Source organism: Brassica napus, unplaced genomic scaffold, assembly GCF_020379485.1.
Source record: "Brassica napus cultivar Da-Ae unplaced genomic scaffold, Da-Ae ScsIHWf_2276;HRSCAF=2934, whole genome shotgun sequence".
NCBI lineage: Eukaryota > Viridiplantae > Streptophyta > Magnoliopsida > Brassicales > Brassicaceae > Brassica > Brassica napus.
The window spans coordinates 485,611-505,206 of NW_026015668.1; the positions used below are offsets into that span (position 1 = coordinate 485,611).

Here is a 19,596-nt window from a genome sequence, read left to right on the forward strand (position 1 = left end):
GCGAGCAACGAATCTCTCGACATCACGCCCCAAGGAAGGCCAGAAATAGGACTCCGAGAGTAGTTTGAGCGTCCTATCACGTCCAATGTGTCCCTCCTTATCTAATTCATTGATGATGTGCAAGCGTAGGCTGCAGTCTGGTACACACAAGCGGTTATGGCGAAAGATGAAACCATCCACCAAAGTATACTCAGACCGTATCCCATGAGTGAGATCCACCCAAATCGAAGAGAAAAAGGCGTTTGTGGGGTAAAGCTCTGTGAAGCACTCGAACCCGGTGATACTAACTCATAGCGTGGAGACAAGCGCATGGCGATGGCTTAATGCGTCGGCAACCTTGTTGAGCTTGCGTGCCTGGTGTTTTATTACGAACGTGAACTGTTGCAAGTATGCCGTCCAAAACGCATGACGAGAAGAAATCTTATCATGTGTACTCAAGTAATGAAGTGCCACATGATTAGTGAATAAAACGAACTCCTTGTGGGCCAAGTAATGACGCCAATGTTTGATGGCCTGAACAATAGCGTAAAACTCTACGTCATACGTACTGTAACGAGCTCGTGCACCCGCCATCTTCTCACCATAGTAGGCAACTGGGCGACCTTGCTGGCTCAAGACAGCTCCCACACCTAACTTACTTGCGTCGCAGTGTAACTCAAAACGGAGATCAAAATCAGGTAGTACTAAGAGAGGAGCCGATGTGAGCTTGTGTTGAATGAGCTCAAAGGCTTGTGCTGCTTCCGGTGGCCATAAAAACGTCGTGCCCTTCATGCAGTTTGTGATTGGGGCCATTATGGCGCTGAAATTATGCACAAACCGGCGATAAAAAGATGCTAAACCATGAAAGCTTCGCACCTCCGTGATCGTTGTAGGAGTCGGCCAAGACGCGACTGCAGCCACTTTCTGCAGGTCCACACGTAGGCCTGCGGCCGAGACTACATATCCGAGGAACAAGACCTGTGAGACGCCAATGTCGCATTTATGTTTTGCAACATAAAGTTTCTCACGTCGCAGAGCGAGTAATATGTCTCGAATGTGCTCAAGATGGTCGTGTAGTGATGTACTGAAGATAAGAATGTCGTCAAAATAGACAACGACAAACCGTCCAATAAACCGTCGAAGAGCTTGATTCATGACGCGCATAAATGTGCTAGGAGCATTAGACAATCCAAAAGGCATGACAAACCACTCAAACAAACCTTCGCGCGTCTTGAAAGTTGTTTTTCATTCATCACCTGGTCGTATACGAATTTGATGATAGCCACTTTTAAGTTCCAGCTTCGTAAAAATAGATGCCTTGCCAATTTGATCCAGGAGGTCATCGAGTCGTGGGATTGGAAATCGGTATCGCGTTGTGATCTGGTTTATTGCACGACTATCCACACACATACGCCAAGTTTTATCCTTTTTTGGGATAAGGAGTGCCGGTACCGCGCAGGGGCTGAGGCTCTCTTGTATATAACCCTTGAGTAAGAGTCCCTCTACTTGTCGCCTTAATTCTTCATGCTCTTCGGGACTCATTCGATAACGAGCTCGGTTAGGTAAAGAAGCATTAGGAACGATATCGATGTGATGTTGTATGTCCCGAAGCGGTGGCAAACCTGCCGGGAGCTCGTCAGGAAATAGATCCTGAAACTCGGTGATGAGTGCAGAGAACTCCGTAGGAACCTCCATTGCCCGGTCAGAAGTAGCATATGTCGCTACCAAGGCAAAAATCAGACAGTGTTCTCGAATTTCTTCTTCAAACTGCGACTTGGAGATGATAAGGAGACCTTGTTTCGATGAATTTTGATGTATGCTTTTAGGGATAGCGATGTCCGGTTCTGGCGAAGGTAGTAAGGTGATCTTACGGCCTTCGAACATGAATGAATGCGTGTTCTGTTTCCCGTTGTACATCACCTCATGATCATATTGCCAAGGTCGGCCCAAGATGATATGAGACACGTCCATAGGCGCAATATCGCAGTACAAGGTGTCTTTATAGAAGGATCCAATTGAAAGTGATAGAAGAGTTCGTTTAGATACCAGCACTTCTGCGCCGGTTTGCATCCACAATAAGCGATAAGGGTGAGGATGTGTTTCGGTTGTGAGATCAAGTTTCTTAACAGCTTCCTCTGACACTACATTGGCGGAGCAACCCGAATCGATGACGAAGCGACATATTTTGCCTTTAACCGTGCATGTAGAGCTAAATAAGGAAGTCTTTTGCCAAGCTTCCGTAGACTTTGGAGCCAAGCAATTCCTTCGTAACATTAATAAAGTTCATGCGTCTCCATTGACTTGCTCTTCTTCTATATCCTCAAACTATCAGTCATCTTCCGTATCAAAAATCGGATCCCCTGCGATGTCTCTGTCATTGGCGAGTAATCCCCGACGACCTTTGTTAGGGCACGTCGTCTGGATATGTCCTCATTCGCCGCATGTGAAACACCGGAGAGCGTTGGGACGAGATGGGCGTGGTTTGACGGCATCAGTTGCGGTTTTTGTTGAACGGGGATTTGCCTGAGGTCCCGTTGTTGTATCGCATCCCATAGAAGCTTTAGACTCCTCTGTCGAGGATGTTGTGTTGCGAGCTTTTCTATTACCGGCCCATTGATTTTTGCTGAGGCGGTTTTGTTGTTCCACTAAGACGGCTCGTTGACATGCTTCAGAGACAGATCCCGGGTCAAACTGGTGAAGCATATTCTGTAGTTGAGGTCGTAGTCCTGCAATAAAGAGGCTACTAGTTGATCCTCCGAGTCGTTAATATCTACTCGGATGAGCATCTGATAGAACCATTAGAGTACTCCTCGATTGAGCGTGATCCTTGTCTTATGTTATGGAATTTCTGAAACAAAAGACGTTCAAAATTGTACGGGATAAATGTCTTACGCATCTGTTTTTTTAACTTGTCCCAGACAATTATTTTTTCTTTTCCTCGTCGAGTACGAGAGAGCTTGAGTTGGTTCCACCATGATGCAGCTCGACCGCGGAACCGAGTAGTTATAAGTGGAACTTGTTTATTGGTTGGTACGTCTTTGAATTCCAAAAATTCATCGACTGTGACGAACCAGTCAAGAAGCTCTTCCGGCTGAGAACTTCCATGATACACTTCCATGATACTCTAGAATATTAAGTTTTATACCTGACGTCCACCGAGTATTTTCGGCGTTTCTCTGTTGCTGACCACGATCTTGTTGGTGGCGTTGATGGTTGGGGTTGTCGCCGAACGGGTTATCCTCATCGAACCCATCACCATCGTCTTCAAATACCGGAGTGTGGCGTCGGTTTTGTTGCTGGCGTGGAGCTGCGGCTTCCGCTGCGTTGGCGGCAAGGGCTGCTTGTACACCGGCCTGAACTCCTGTCTGAATTGCTTCAGCCATTGTTCTTCTCATATTGTCTTGAAAATTTTCCTGGAAATCTTCTAGGAACTGTTGCATCTGTGTCAATTCGTTTGGACGAGGAGCCATTGAAACCTAAGATCGATAATCACAACTGGAATTGTAATTAAAGGGTCTATGATACCAATTGATGGAGCGGAAGTACCGTTTAGCAACCGATAACACGATGATCCTATTTAGTCTGAGAATGCCTAAGATCAAAGTCTTCTTGTGATCGTTGAGAACACCTATGTTCTAGCCGATTGCAAGGATTCAAGAGATGTTGTAAAACAAAGCTCTAAGTTTTACATAATTCAATAATCAAGTCGTGTCTCTCCCAAAGCCAAGAGATCACAATATATAGGGACATAAGTCCTAAAACAAAAGAATAAAGAAAAACCTAAACGTAAGGTTAAAAAGAAAACATAGATAACTTTAAAAAAAAAGGAAATAAGAACACCAAAGTTCAATGGATTTAGGATGTACTCTACCTCAACAATTGAACAAGCTTGGCCACATCAAGGAAAAAAATACCCTTTCGTGTCAATTTTCTGGAAAAAAGCCAAAGCCAATACAAATTGCTTTCAACACAAAACCAACTTTCTTCACATGGTTCCTATCAATTTATTTACCCACAAATAGTATATAATCTTAACGCAAAGCTTCTTTGTCTGAACGTTCCGCCATTAAAATCATCAAGGAATAAACCAAAAAGAAAAGAACAAGAACATTCTTCTCTTCTTTGGCTCATTCCCATTTCAAGCAAACAAACCACAAACCAAAAGCAGAAGAAATGATTACAGAGAAACCCATTATCAGATAACATAAAGAGTATCCTCAACCAGAAGAGAGCAAGTTTTTTTTTTTTGGCACCAAGTTCTTCATTAAAAAGTTCAAACAATTACAAGACTAATAGCAACATCTTTCAAGCCACTATGTGCGAATTAAGAAGCTAATTCCCAAACAGATAAAACAACATATAAAACAAGGATAGAAACACAAACACAAACTTATAAAGGTTTGATAAAGCTTTATGCAAGTTTCTTTATTTGATTTCATTGTTTTATACAATTAAACATCTGATGGCGAAACTGTTTACAACTCTCCCACACACGCAGAAACTAAAAAGGTTAGTACAAACATAACACCATATCCCATTTCTCTAACAATCTCTCCACCGGATAACAAAACCCAAAACTCCCATAAGGCCTTTTATCATCTATTCAGTGTCAGAAGGCAAGAAACAAACCGGTGGAGAATTCACGGTTTCATCATCAACCGCTGAAACCGCCACAGGCTCTTCAACATCATCAGCTCTCAGATTCTGCAACATGGGTTTCAACTCGTTGTTGCAAAACTCTTCATACTCTGCTCTATCTCCTCCTTTCTTCTTCACCTCCACAACAACCAACGACGGTGTCAACTCAAATATCTCCGCTGCAATCGTCAATGGACCTTTCACTCCTTGTCTTGAACCTTCAAGACTCACCCTACAATCCTTCTTCCTCACGGTAAAGCTCACAACTTTAGCAATCTCTTCCAACTTCGATATAATCTTCGAAACTGGAGCTCCTGAAACAAACCTAGAGCCTTCCCCATCATCATCAAACAACCCTGACAAGTCAAAACCTTGCGAAAACGATATAATATCGAAGGCATTCAAACTCGCGGGTCTAGGCAACCCCACAACCTTCCTTCTAGGCTCCAAACACTCAATCTCGGATTCAGACACAGCAGAAGACCGACCAGACTCCACGGAAGCAGTCTCCAACTCATCGTCATCGTCATCAACATTGCAAAGCTTATCATCCTCCACATAGAATTTCACATGCTTAAACCCTTTCTTGAACCAAGAGTTCTCCATAACCTCAGCGAAAGTAAACCGTTTCTCCGGATCCGTCTCGAGAAGACGAGACATTAACCTCGTGAGCTCCGGCGAGAACCATCTCGGACATCTGAACTCGCCTCTGTAAATCTTCTTATACATAGCCATAACGTTCCTATCATGAAACGGGAGGTAACCCGCCATCAAAACGAACAACACAACACCACAAGACCAGATATCAACCTTAGCAGCATCGTACCCTCTCCTCGCTAAAACCTCAGGCGCCACGTAAGCAGGGGTCCCACAGAAGGTGTGGAAAAGCCCGTCTTGTCGAATCTGATCAGAGACCGCGCTGAGCCCAAAGTCAGAGACTTTAAGGTTACCCTTGTCGTCTAGCAACAGATTCTCCGGTTTGAGGTCGCGGTGGTAGACGCCGCGCGCGTGGCAGAACGTGACGGCGGAGATCAGCTGCTGGAAGTACCTGCGAGCGGCGTCTTCCTTGAGACGTCCTTTGGCTACCTTGTTGAAAAGCTCGCCTCCGCGGACGTACTCCATCACGAAGTAGATCTTTGCTTTCGTAGCCATGACCTCGAAGAGCTGGACGATGTTGGGGTGGCGGACGCGGCGGAGGATGGAGATCTCGCGTTTGATGTGCGCGATCAAGCCGCCTTTGAGCACTTTCTCCTTGTCGATGGCTTTGATGGCCACGCTCTCGTTTGTTTTCACGTTGCGAGCGAGGTACACCTTCGCGAAGGTTCCGTGGCCGAGAAGCTTCCCCATTTCGTAGCGGCCGAGGATTAAGGCTTGTGGTGGTTGGCTGGTTCTCTCCTTCGGGCGGGATGTTTCTCTTTTGAGATCCGACATTGGGGATGGGAGGAAAGTTTAAATCTTTTTTTATGGGTTCTGTGTAAAGATCGTGTCTTTGTGAGACGGTAGAGAAACCGAGAATCTGGGCGAGTCTGACTCGCTTTGATTTCGAGTTTCTCACCTGTTGATTCGTTTGTTCTCTCTGGTTTGTGAATTAAGAGATGTTGTTCAAGAAGACGAAGGTGGTCTCTCTCTCTCTCTCCTCCGTTTTTTAGGGATTTACTCGAAATAGCATTTACTCTGTTTCTATCATTATATATTGAAGGTGTATATGCTTTACTATCACTTATGAGTGTCCTACTGATTAAAATAAACCTGAAAATGACTAGGATAGTCCAAAAAAAATTTTTGTGATAAATATAGCCTATAAAATAAAAAAGACAAAAATAACATTTAATTTTTTATCAAAAGAGATAAATATACATTTATACTCCAATGGTAAATTAATTTAGACATTAGGGTTTAAAGTTAAGGGGTGGGGTTTATGATTTAGGGTTTAGAGTTTAGAGTTTAGAGTTTAGGGTTTAGAGTTTAGAGTTTAGGTTTTAGGGTTTAGAGTTGGGGAAAGGGGTTTTGGGATAAGATTTCAAATTTTGAAAAATAAATAAAAAATTAAATTTTTCGAAAGATAAAATGCTATTTTGGTTATTTTAGTTTTTGAGGGCTATTTTTGTGACATAAACATATAAAGGTGCTATTTTAGAGATTTGCCCAAAATAAAATTTATTTAATAATTTTAGATTAGATTAAATTATACACTATGGTAATGATTTTTTAAGTATTGAATTGTCTAAATTTTTGAGGCGCTACTATAATTACCAATCATTCAATGGCGATGGGTCCGTTTGTTTCTCCGTCCACATTAGTCATTTGGATGGAGATGAGAGTTTTGTTCGTTAGGCACTAAAAGTGCAACTCATCTAGATGACTTTTGGAAATTTAGGCATAATTTTAAAGTCCATTCAGGTGATCCAATTTGGACCATTTGGATGGAGATGGTTCATTCAATATGGTAATGTCTATTATGCTTCTGATGTAATTCACAAATTACAAACATAAACTTAATATCATTTTGTCACACACGAAAACCGACAAAACCACAAAAACAAATTTTCCCGCGAAAACCTAAAATCAAATTTTTCACGCCAAAACCCTAAAAATGCATTTTCGCACAAAATTGCAAAAATGTGTTTTCCCGCCAAAATTGCAAAAACGTGTTTTCATGCCAAAATCACAAAAACACGTTTTCACGCCAAAACCCCAAAAGCATTTTTCCGCCAAAACACAAAAACACGTTTTCCCGCCAAAACCACAAAACGTGTTTTTCCGCCGGAACATGCTTTCCTACAAAAACCGAAAAATGTGTTTTCTCATCAAAATGCATTTCCCTCCAAAACTGATTCTCGTGAAAACCGCAAAAAAAACATATTTTCCCGCCAAAACACATTTTCCGTGAAACCCGAAAAAACATATTTTTCCGCCAAAACGCATTTTCCGCAAAACCCGAGCCAAAACTACAAAAACGCGTTTTCACGCCAAAAACGCAAAAACACATTTTCCCACCAAAATCGGAAAACATGTTTTCTCGCCAAAACCAAAAATTGTCGTTTTCCTGCCAAAACCGACAAATCTTGTTTTCCCGCAAAAACCTAAAAACGTGTTGTCCCCCCAAAACCAAAAATCTCGTTTTCCCGTCAAAACCGCAAAAACGCATTTTCCCACCAAAACCACAAAACGTGTTTTCTCGCAAAAACCAAAAATTGTATTTTCTCGCCAAAACCAAAAAAATCTTGTTTTCACGCAAAAACCCAAAAACGCGTTTTCCCGCTTAAACCGAAAAATCTCGTTTTCTCACCAAAACCGCAAAAATACATTTTCTCGCCAAAACCAAAAAATTTATTTTCCCGCCAAAATAGAAAAATCTCGTTTTCCAGTAAAAATCAAAAAATCTTGTTTTTCGTCAAAACCGAAAAAAATCGTTTTCCGCCAAAACCGAAGTTACAGTCGGTTTATTATTAATACTCTTTTAGTTTGAAACTCTAAAGTTTTTTTCAAACACATGTTTATCAATTTTTTTTGTTTATTAGAAGTTATTATTGTAGTAAATTTTAACATATGATTAAATCAATACAAGGATATTTTTGTAGTTTGTTTACTAAACTCATTTTGGATGGAAATGAAAATAAAGAAACAAACATAAAATTCATTTAGTTGATTCATCTAAATGAACCATTTGGATGGACAAACAAACAGTCTCAAAAATCTGAATGGATCATCTGAATAGATTATACAAATGGATAATCTGGATGTAGATGATATACGGTGAAACGAACAGTCCCGATATCATTGGCTTCTGTTCAGAGAAAAACAAAACAAGTTGAAAATCTCAACTTGCCATTTTAAATTATTCTGTTTAAAAGAAAAATATTTAACTTTGATTCTAAGAAAGGTTGACGATCTATTTCTTTTGAGAAATATCACCACATATACATAGACTTTTGACTCCGCTTTATTTCCACACAGATCCAAAGTTAGGATCTCTTATTTCTCCCCCAAATCAAAAAGTATGTGCTTTATTTCCACATATAATTGAAGTTATACACTGAAAAACACATCAACTTGGTTTAAAATCGGTTTATTGTTTATTATTTAACTACATATAACATGTTGTTGCCCAACATAAATCGTGATCAAACCGAAATTATCCATTTAAGATAAGATTAGAATCCGATTTAAACCCGTTTATAACCCAAAATGTTATTGATTTAACCCAATGAAAGCATTTGAGATTTTGTACTCGGGTTAAACTAATAACATTTGGGTTATAATTAATGAGATATATATCGGGTCTTATCGGATCTTTAATAGATAATTTTGGTTTATCACAATTTTCGGTTGAGAAGCAATAGGTTATGGTTTAATAACAAACATTAACCGATTGTAAAGCAAGTCTATGTGTGTTTTGGTATATATAACTTCAATTATTTGGGGAAAAGTGAACTTTTTGATATGAAGGGAAATAAGATTCGAATTTTCAATCTGTGTGGAAATCGAACAGAGTTGAAAGTCTGCGTGTACAAAGTGATACTCCCTCCGAAACGAATGTATGATGTTCTATTTTTTTATTTTGTATACAAATGTATGATGTTTTTAGATATAATTAATATATTTATTTTTTAAATTTAAACATAAATTAAAAAGTAAAATTATGAGCGGTGAACTTTTGTTAATATAACCAAAAAGTAACAATTAAAATAGTGTATTTATTGTTTCTTAATATGTGTGTAAAACCTTAAACATCATACATTTGAATCCAGAGGAAGTATATGATATTGTACTTTTCAGGAGGGGAGGAGGGGGGGGGGGGGGGGGGAAATAGATCGTCGTTCCAAAAGAAGAAAAGATAAATATTAAACTCGATGAATGTGTTGTTTTTGTGAAGCCATGAGCAATTTCTTGGAGACCATCGTTTTTGTGAAGGAAAACCGTAAAACGATGTCAATGTTAATAATCACTGGAGTATTTATTAACTGTTATGAACGAAATTGTGGATGATTCATAACCAAGAGATTATGATTTGTAATATTTCTATTTATCTATGACGGTGTAATCTCCTATATAAGGAACCTTTATGTTATGAATAAAGATAGACTTTTCAATTACTTTTATAACACGTTATCAGCACGAAACTCTAAATCCCTAAGCTAATACCCAAATCGAAAAACCCTAAAACCCTAACACAAGCCGGCGATCCGACGAACCCTAAACTCCGATCGCGTCTCTTGTTCCCGCATCTGTTCCAGCTCGCGTCCCCGATCAGCTTCAGCCCAAGGCGTTCCTGATCCTAGCTCAGACATTCGCGACTCGAGAGCAGCTCCAGCACGCGACCTCTTCCTCGTTCGCGATAGCATCAGACAATTCGCGTCCGATGATCAAGGCGTTCCCGATCAAGCAACAAAGGACGTCCGCGACCCGATAGAAGCGACTCAATCCATTCCAGTTCGCGTCCCGTTCGTGTCCAGCTCGCGGCTCAACTCCTTTGGTGGTCCGATTCAACAATCATCTAAGGTTAAAAGGTAATTCAAAACCTAAGAACCCATAATCGAACATGGATTGATTGATAAAGAATGAAACCCTAAAACCCTAATCTTTATGAATCAAAACCATAGGGTAATAGATCAAAAAAATCCTAATTGAGTTAATCGAAGCTCTAAAAGTTCGATACCCCAAAACCCTAAATCATGTTCCTACATGATTAAAACCCCAAATCGGTTTTACAAGTTAATCCGATAAACCCTAACCCTATATCTATAAACCCAAAATAATATAAGTATCAGAATTAATTATACTATAATTATCATATCACATATTAAAACCCTAATCGAATATTTTGAAATCAAAACTGTTTTCGGTTTTGATCATTGAGGTTTTAAATCTGATTGAATCTGATGCTATGTTGCTAGAATTGTTTGACTGTTATTTTCTCATCCTGCTTGGTTAATTGTTCATCTGATTTAAAATTGTTTAAACTGACCAGCCTGTTAAAACATTGATTGAATCCGATAGGTTGCTAGCTTGCTTTGCTTATATAATCCGATAGGTTGATAGATTGATTGAGGTTTACTTGTTTAAAATCCGAATGATCTATTGCATGATTCTTGAGGTTTAATATCATCTGCTAGGATTGATAGTTTTGTAATCTGATCTGTTTTAAATAGAAACCCTAAATAATCCGTATGATAGGTTATATTGATCTGATTTGGATGTCTTTGAGAATTGAGAATCCGTATGCTAGGTTGATAGATTCATGATAAAATCTAATGTCTTGAGGTTTAAGATTGTATGCTAAGTTCGATTAAATTGATTGATCTGATTATATGTTTTTGAGGTTTGATAAATTCAGATACTAGATAAATTATTTACACATGGTTTATGCTAAATACCAATCAGCCTTGAAACTGATTCATTGAAATTCATGCTTGAAATCTATATTCTAGTATTGCTAAAATCAGCCTTGAAACTGATTGAGTGATTAATAAATCTTTTTACTAGTCTTGCTAAAATCCATTGATTGTTAAACCCTAATTGCATGATTAATTGAATCCGTTTTTGCTAGTCTTGATAAACCATAATATTATGAGCACATAGAAATAGTATTGCTGAGACTTGCTAGAAATTGACTGATTGATTAAATGCCTTTAAGATTGATAGTCTCATTGTCCTCACAAGATTGAAATCCGAATTGATTGTTTTTAAGAGTAAGGCCGCATGAAAATTATACCTAAATATTGAGTGATATATGATTTGAGATGTTGAAAATCAACCTGGATTTTGCTGCCCTAAATCACTCTGGAGATAATTATTTACGGTGAGCATTGGATACAAAGATTATCCTAAAGTCAAAAGGACTTGGTGAATGTATCATAGAAGGCAATAATGCCAATGAGAAAGATTGATGGCAATATTAATTATTAGCCGTCATCTTATTAAGAGTCTCAAAGATCAGTATCTGACTATAGAGAATCCTCTAGACCTTTGGACAAAGTTAAAAATCGAGATATGATCACCAAAGAACGGTGTTATTACCAAAGGCCTATTTGATTGGAGGAATCCTAGAATCCAGGACTATAAGTCCGTGGATGAGTCTATTGCTATAATAGTTGGGCAAAATAATGGATTACTGATGAAAAACAGTGAATTGAGACCTCCTGGATTAACCCCATTACCTGATACCAATAAGGCCGCAGAAGAAAAAAAGGTAACCACGTCCAGAATGATAGACCACACGGTCATGGCCGTGGAGGGTGGAAAGGACGTGGCCATGGCCACTATAACACATTTGGCCGTGGGAATCACTATGGCAGAGGCCGTGGGTATCAACCCAATTTGAGCCATGGTCAAGGCAGTGGCCGTGGTATATCCTTTAAACCACAAAGCTCGACCAAATCAGTGTGCCATAGATGTGGAATGGGGAACCATTGGGCTAAGATATGAAGGACTCCCAAACATTTTTGTGACCTCTATCAAAGAGAGTCTGAAAGGGAAGAATCCTGAAACCCACTTGGTCTATAAAGATGGTGAAAATAATTTCGAACATGATCAAGATGATCTTATGGAATATGAGACTTATGATTGCCTAATAGAATCAAGTTGATAATCTGATTTCGACATCAAACTTGTGTGATTGCTTTGCTTGTATGCTTTCTTTGATTTTTATCTCCTTGAATTTATTTCTATTACATTGTCTGCTTAGATTAAATGAATGAATGATTTTTCTATATGAGTACACTAAAAAACGCCAATATAAATACTAAAGCAGGTATCGCCAGTCTGAAAGAAGACTATGGCTAGGTTAATATATTATTGCCTAAGGGTATGCATCTAGAAATCAGTGATGTCTTATATTCACCCAGCTCTAAGAGCAAGATCAGCCTATTGAGTTTTAAAGATATAAGAATGAATGGTTTCCATATTGAAACAATTGGCAAATGAAACAAATAGTTCCTTCAGATATATGTATAAAATCGCCCAAGGCCATAATAAGTCCTAAAGACTATACATGCATTCTCTATTGACCTAGACTATGCATAGATCAATATGATAGAGGCTAAAAGCCTGCGAAAATATATACTTTATGGCACGACCAGATTCCATCCTGGTCCAAACATGATGCAAAAATTGATATTCAAAAGGCACACATTAAAAGATAAGAAGAGTTATCCCAAAGAATCTCACGTGTGTAGCATGTACACAAGGGAAACTCATTTGGCCATCACCAGTAAAACGGCTATGAGCCCCTTTTTCATAAATAAAGACTATATGTCTAGATAATACTGGTGAATACATGTTCCAAACGTTTAAATGATTATGGTATGTCCATGGGGGTAAGTATGAACAATTCTGTGATACATGTCCATACCAAGAACGGCTTGGCCGAAATCTTTTAAAACGCAAATAGCTGATTGATAGACCATAACTTATGAGGTCAAAACTCCCATTCACAGCTTGGGCCACACGAAATTTACATGCACCTAAGTTAATACGCATCAGGCCATTTAGTGAGCATAGATATCCCCGATCACAATTATTAACGGGTCAATAGCCAGACATACCCCATCATAAATATTTGGATGTTTTGTCTATGTACTAATTGTTCCACCACAGAGAACTAAGATGGGACCTCAACAGGAGGATGGAGATATATGTTGGATATGATTCTCCCACAATAATAAAGTATCTTGAGCCAACTATGGGTGATTATATTTGAGGCCAGGTACACGGATTATTTTAAGACCTGGAGGAGAAAAATAATAAAGCTGATAAAAGAATGGTAAAAGAAATAGAATGGAATCAACCAACAATGTCTTGGGACTAAAGAATGTGAAATAGACGTCCAAAGATTATACATTTACAAAGCTAGCTAATCAAATACCAGACACATTTGCTGACCCAAAAAAGAATGACTAAGTCATATATAAACCAGCTTGTAAAGCACCAACGAATTTGATGTCCAAGAAGAGACACAGTCAAGTTGCTACAGAGTCTAGACAACGTATGAAACGTGGTAGACCAAATAGGTTCCAAAAGATCAGAATCCTCGGAAACAAAAGAAGGGTGCAGAGAATGATCATCAAAATCCAAATCCGAGGTTACTAAGGAAACCATCCCAGACATGGAGATAAGGTCGGTCGGCTCTAAGGTACATGTACCAAACAATGTAGCTTGGGACGCCAAAATGCAAAGTATTAAAGGTCTTGATAATAATGAATCTCAATGGATTATATCATGTCAGGAACATAATGGAACCAATAAGGAATGTGGACATAAGATGATTTATTTGCATACAAGGTAGCACTTGTATTTATGAATATAAGCGAGGATCATGAACCCACGTCAATATAAGATTGCTCACTCGTAGAACAGATTGGATTGAATGGAAACATGGGGTTAAATAGTTTAAGAAAGAAAGACGTATTTGGCCATATGATTAAGACGCCATATGATGTTAAAACTAGTAGATATAAATGGGTCTTGTGAGGAATAGAAATCGTGAGATATAAAGCTGATGTTGCACAAGGATTCTCACAAAGACCAGTAATAGATTATGAGGAGCCATACTCCCATGTGGTGGATGCAACTACTTTAAGATTTCTCATAAGTATGACTATATAAGAGAGAAAATTAGACTTGCAGGAAGTTGATGTAGTGATTGCATATTTATATTGTCCACTGGATAATGAAAGTACTAGAGGGTATTAAGCTGAAAGTACAACAAGTTCTCGAGAACAATATTGATAATCATCAAAGTATATGATCTGAATATCCTAGGAACCTCTGGATACAATTTCCCAAACAGTTGAATATCTCAAGAAAGAGTTTGAGATGAAAGATCTTGGAAAACAAAGTTTTGTTTGGGATTACAGCTTGAGTACATTAACAATGAAATCCTTGTGCATCAAATAGTATATACAGAAAAGGGTACTCAAGAGATTTAATATGGACCAGTCTCACCCATTATCTAGTACATGGGCGTGAGATCACTTGTTTTGGACACTGATCCATTCAGTCCAAAGGTGGACGATAAAGAAGTCCATTTAGTCCTGAGATGGACGATGCAAAGTCTTGTTTTAGACACTGATCTGATTGGTCCATAAGAAGGACGATGAAGAAGCTTTTGATTTTGGTTTATTTTATACTAACTAGCCCAAAGAGGGGTTATTTGATTTTGCTGATTTATTTTCAGACAGGTTATGTTTTACACATGGTGGTACACGCATATCACAGCAACATCATCCAAGCTTTCGTGTGTGTGTATTTGAGGTCGATGACTCAATATGTTCGATCAGATTGTGGCATGGCCGATGGTAAAGAAGAACCAACTATCATGTTCGAGGACGAAACATATTATGCCCAATATCTTCATCACCCACAGATTGCTGAAAATTGGAGAGGTCCAAGGGACCTTCAGTAATATCCAAATGAGGGGGAGTAATGTGTGTTGTACTCTTTTTCCTTCACCATGGTTTTGTCCCAAATGGGTTTTCCTGGTAAGGTTTTAATGAGACAACAATAAAGCACTTTACAAGCTTTAAATGGTTATGGCATCCAAGAGGGAGTGTTATGAACGAGATTGTGGATGGCTCATAACCAAGAAATTATAATTTGCAATCTTTCTATTTATCAATGACGGTGTAATCTCCTATATAATGAACCTCTATGTTATGAATAAAGACAGACTTTTCCATTACTTTTATAACACTAACTCGTATTTTAAAAAATTCTTACCTTAATTCTTTGCTTAGTTATTTTTGCTGTTGTTAGCCACTACAATTATCATAGTTTTTATACGAACTACGCGTATGTTATGTGTCATGCTTCTTCTGCACCAATTGATACCCACTTGTTTGCTACAAGTACTCAATCAAAAAACATGACTCATTGTCACTTGTTTGCTACAAGTACTCAACTATGTACCATTGTCATTGTTACCAAAGTATTAATTTTTAACCAACAAACAAAATTTCATTGTCTTAGCTTACACTTTCGCTGATAGGTATTCATCTATTTATAAGCGTCTTTCGTTCAAAAGCACTAATTTTGATTTTAGTTTACTTTTTTAAAAATATTATAATTTTGAAATTCTTAATTAAAGCATGGTACATAGTTGAGGTAATTTAGATAATCAATAAGAAGTTTGGCGTATAAACATTTTTTTTAGTTAAAAAAACATATTATTTTCGCGCTTATGAACACTATTTTGCTGGATTCCGTAATTTCCGTGTACGTCCATGTAAAGAGTCTAAAGACAACTAAACACGTTTCATGTGGCTCCAACGGCTGTGATTAATTTGCAGCTGTTTTTTTTATCAAATTACGTTGGGGCCAACCTTGCCAAAAACGGTCGTTTAAAGTCTGACGCCTGTGAAACAAATCTTAAGTTCCTAATGGGACCGCAGATTTGATAATATAAACGGTGCATAATTAAAGTGCGGTACGGTACAACTACGGTTCGTGCGGTATGTGGGATAAGTGCAGTTTTACTAGAAAATTAGTGTGGTACGGCACGACTGCGGTTCGTGCGTTATGTGGGATAAGTGCGGTTTTACTAAAAGAGTAGTGCGGTTTTGATAGAAAATATAATGTGTTATGATAAGAAAATAATGTTGAGAACTATAACATAATTAAAAGTTAAAGTTATTTTTATATAATTGTAATATTAAATTTATTTGAAAGGAAAAAATTGAACTTATACATATTTCTTAATTTATTATAATCTTAATTACTAAAATTTATTTGATATAAAAATGAAAATTTATATAAATATATTTTAAATAAAATGTGAACAATTCTAGTTGGGCTATTTTCAAATATTTATTCTTTTCTAATTTAGTTGAGATGTTTTTTATTTAAAAATACGTAAACAATTTTAGGATATATCTCATTTTAATATAAATTTATTTTTACTATTTGGATTAACCAAATTTCTCTTTCCACGGTAGAATTAAACATTAATTAATATATTATTTTGAAACACAATCAATGAGCTAATATATGTCTTGTTTTTAATAATAACTAGATTTTGACTTGTGCCCCAGCGCGGGTGTTAGATTTAACTTGCGTTCAATGTAAATTTATAAATCATTGATTTTATAAAATGTCCATTTATATTTTTATGTTTTGTAAAATATATTTAGAGTAGAATATATTATATTATAATATAAATGTTTGATAATAATTTTTTATTTGTACATTATAAAATATTTATAATTTTATAAATTGATGTAATTTGATGTAATTGTAATATTCTTATATTAACCTATTGATTTTTTTTTGTTTATTTATTTAAAAATGATTTAATTTCTTACAGTAGGTTTTTATGAATTATTATTAATTTTTTGATATTTGGTTTTCTTGAAAATTGTATTGTAGCAGATTAATATATACTATATATTACAGTTTGTGTTTTTATTTTCAGCAAAAAGAAATAATAATTCCTTGTAATTAATTGATTTAAATTTTTTATTTTAAGTGAAGTGGCATATTTGTAAATAAGAAAGAAATGCAATAGCTAAATGTGTAAATAAAAAGAAATATTTAATCTGCTATATGTGTTTCCAAACAATTCTCATTTAATCTGCTATCCAAGTTTCCAAACGACAGAATCTGTAAATGAGAAAAAAATACAGTGACTAAATATGTAAATAAAAATATATTTAATCTACTATCCTTGTATCCAAACAACTTTCATTTAATCTACTATCTAAGTTTCCAAACACTACTAAAATGTACTTCAGTTTTAATAATATAGATGATAAATAATAACTAAATGGAAAAAAGCACGTGGCCCGCACCTTATTTGATGGAGAGACAAGTTTATGTGCGGTATTGGAAGAAAATGGGTCAACGTGCTATTTCTCCACGATAACTATCATATAGTATCAGATGTCCACAGAACTATGACATCGTGCTATATACACATGAAATAAATATCGCAAACGTATTTCTCCCTAAATTAAAAGTTACAATCTTGTTTTTCTCCGAACCGTTAGTTTGAAACTTAATTACACATAAACCATCATTTTAATCGGTTTATTATTTCCAAACAATATAAACCAATTTAACCCAACAAAAACCCAATTTTAATTAAGCTATATCTTTTAACTAAAAAAATTAAAAATTAAACCAGATTAAAATTATGATTTATGTGTAATTAAGTTTCAAACTAACGGTTCGGAGAGAAATAAGATTGTAACTTTTAATTTAGGGAGAAATAGTTTGCAATATTTATTTCATGTGTATATAGCATGAGGTCATAGTTCTGTAGACATCTGATGTTATATGATAGTTCTCGTGGGAAAATGGTACGTTAAGAAAATAGACCAAAGAAAAAAATTATTCCCTTGTTTTTTGAAATAGGCGTTATTGTATGAATTCCGCTTAGTTACGTAAAGATTTGTTTGAATGGTGACATTTTCAATAACGCACACATCATTACAATTACGCACCGCGTACCACAACCTATGATTCGTGAAGTAAAAGCGTTATTGCAAATACCGCTATTTTGGTACCAATATTACAAACCCGTCAACCAATATTAAGATGATACTCCCCTATTTGTTAGTCAGAAAAAGATGATATTTTTGTACCTCAAGTTTTATTTATTACTAGATTTGGGCCCGTGCGTTGCAACGGGGTTTATTTAATATTTTCATTAAATAAAAAATATTAAAAACTCATTTTATTATTTTTTAAAAATTATTTTTGCATATGTTATGTGAAATTTATTTTATAGTTAAGAACTCGTTTTCACTTGTTAGAGTTAGAAAAAACATCCAAACGTAAAAATTTAAACCGGATCCAACCCAAAATAATAATTATAGTGAAATAAAAAGAAATTTAGAAGTTAAATAAGGCAAAGAAGCAATGACAACATTATACATTTTCTTATGTACTAATTTAATGTTTTATTAAACTTATCTGATGTTAAATAATTTTCTTGATTCATTATTTATTAATGATATATTTTCATAATAACATTTTAATTTAAATGAATTATAAACTACTGCATATCAAACATGTGTTTGATTTTCGTATAACCAAACACATAAATACTAATCACGACAACATCCTAAGTTTTGATTTTTGTTAATTTAATAGCTTTACCATCGTACTTGTCATCAAATTCTTTTTTTTTAAATACTATTAAGTAGGTATGTTTACTTTTGTTAGAATTTTTTTTAAAAGGAAAAAAAAATATTTTATAAATCTCGTTTTTATTTAAAATTAAAAAAAAAAACTATCAAATACTGTTTTATAATTTTGTTTAGTATTATAGAAAAGGAAAAGTATTATCATATAAACTTTTACAACTATCTTCTGTTTAAAATTTCAGAAAAATATTATTGCTATCAAATAATTATTTCTAGTTACTATTAAATAATTTTAAATTATGATTTTTACGGTTCATATCAATACTATTTTTACACTTCATTTTTAGTTAAATAATTTTTAGTATCAAGTTCATTATCAAATTTTCTATACTAAGAAATAACTTCTTACAATTCTCTTATAGTTAGGAATTAAAAAATATGATACAAATCTCTTTTGTTTAGGATTTTCTTTTTAAAGGAAAAGAACTATAAAATATATATTTTTACAGTTTTAGGGTGTTAGAAAAGAAAATTAAAATTACATAATCTTTTATAACTAATTTTTTCTAGGATTTAGAAAATAAAAATACTATCAAATAATTATTTCCAGCAAATATTAACTATTTTAAAAAGTTGTTATTTTCAAAATTTGTTTTCTCAATATCACTAATATTTTTAATTAAATATTTTCAGTATCGTATTATTTTCAAAATTCGTTTTCTAAATATCACTAATATTTTTAATTAAATATTTACAGTATCATATTTATCATTAAATTTTAAAAGGAAAAATTACTTTTAAAATTCTATTTGGTCACGATTTAAAAGGAAAAAAAATCTTATTTGGTTAAGATTAAAAGAGGAAAATTTTCTTTTTCAAATTTCTTTTATTTAGG

General features: G+C 35.7%; 2 protein-coding genes across 2 annotated transcripts; both read right to left on the reverse strand.

Moving 5' to 3' along the window:
• Window positions 1–1,224: 1,224 nt before the first annotated feature.
• On the reverse strand, window positions 1,225–2,253 carry LOC111203837. Its single transcript, XM_022697929.2, has one exon. The coding sequence runs from the start codon at window positions 2,251–2,253 to the stop codon at window positions 1,225–1,227; it is 1,029 nt and encodes a 342-aa protein (XP_022553650.2).
• Window positions 2,254–4,377: 2,124 nt separating this feature from the next.
• On the reverse strand, window positions 4,378–6,291 carry LOC111204733 (CBL-interacting serine/threonine-protein kinase 12). The gene has a single exon (XM_022700079.2). It carries the CDS (start codon window positions 6,046–6,048, stop codon window positions 4,579–4,581), a length of 1,470 nt encoding a protein of 489 aa, XP_022555800.2. The 5' UTR covers window positions 6,049–6,291; the 3' UTR covers window positions 4,378–4,578.
• Window positions 6,292–19,596: the final 13,305 nt, after the last annotated feature.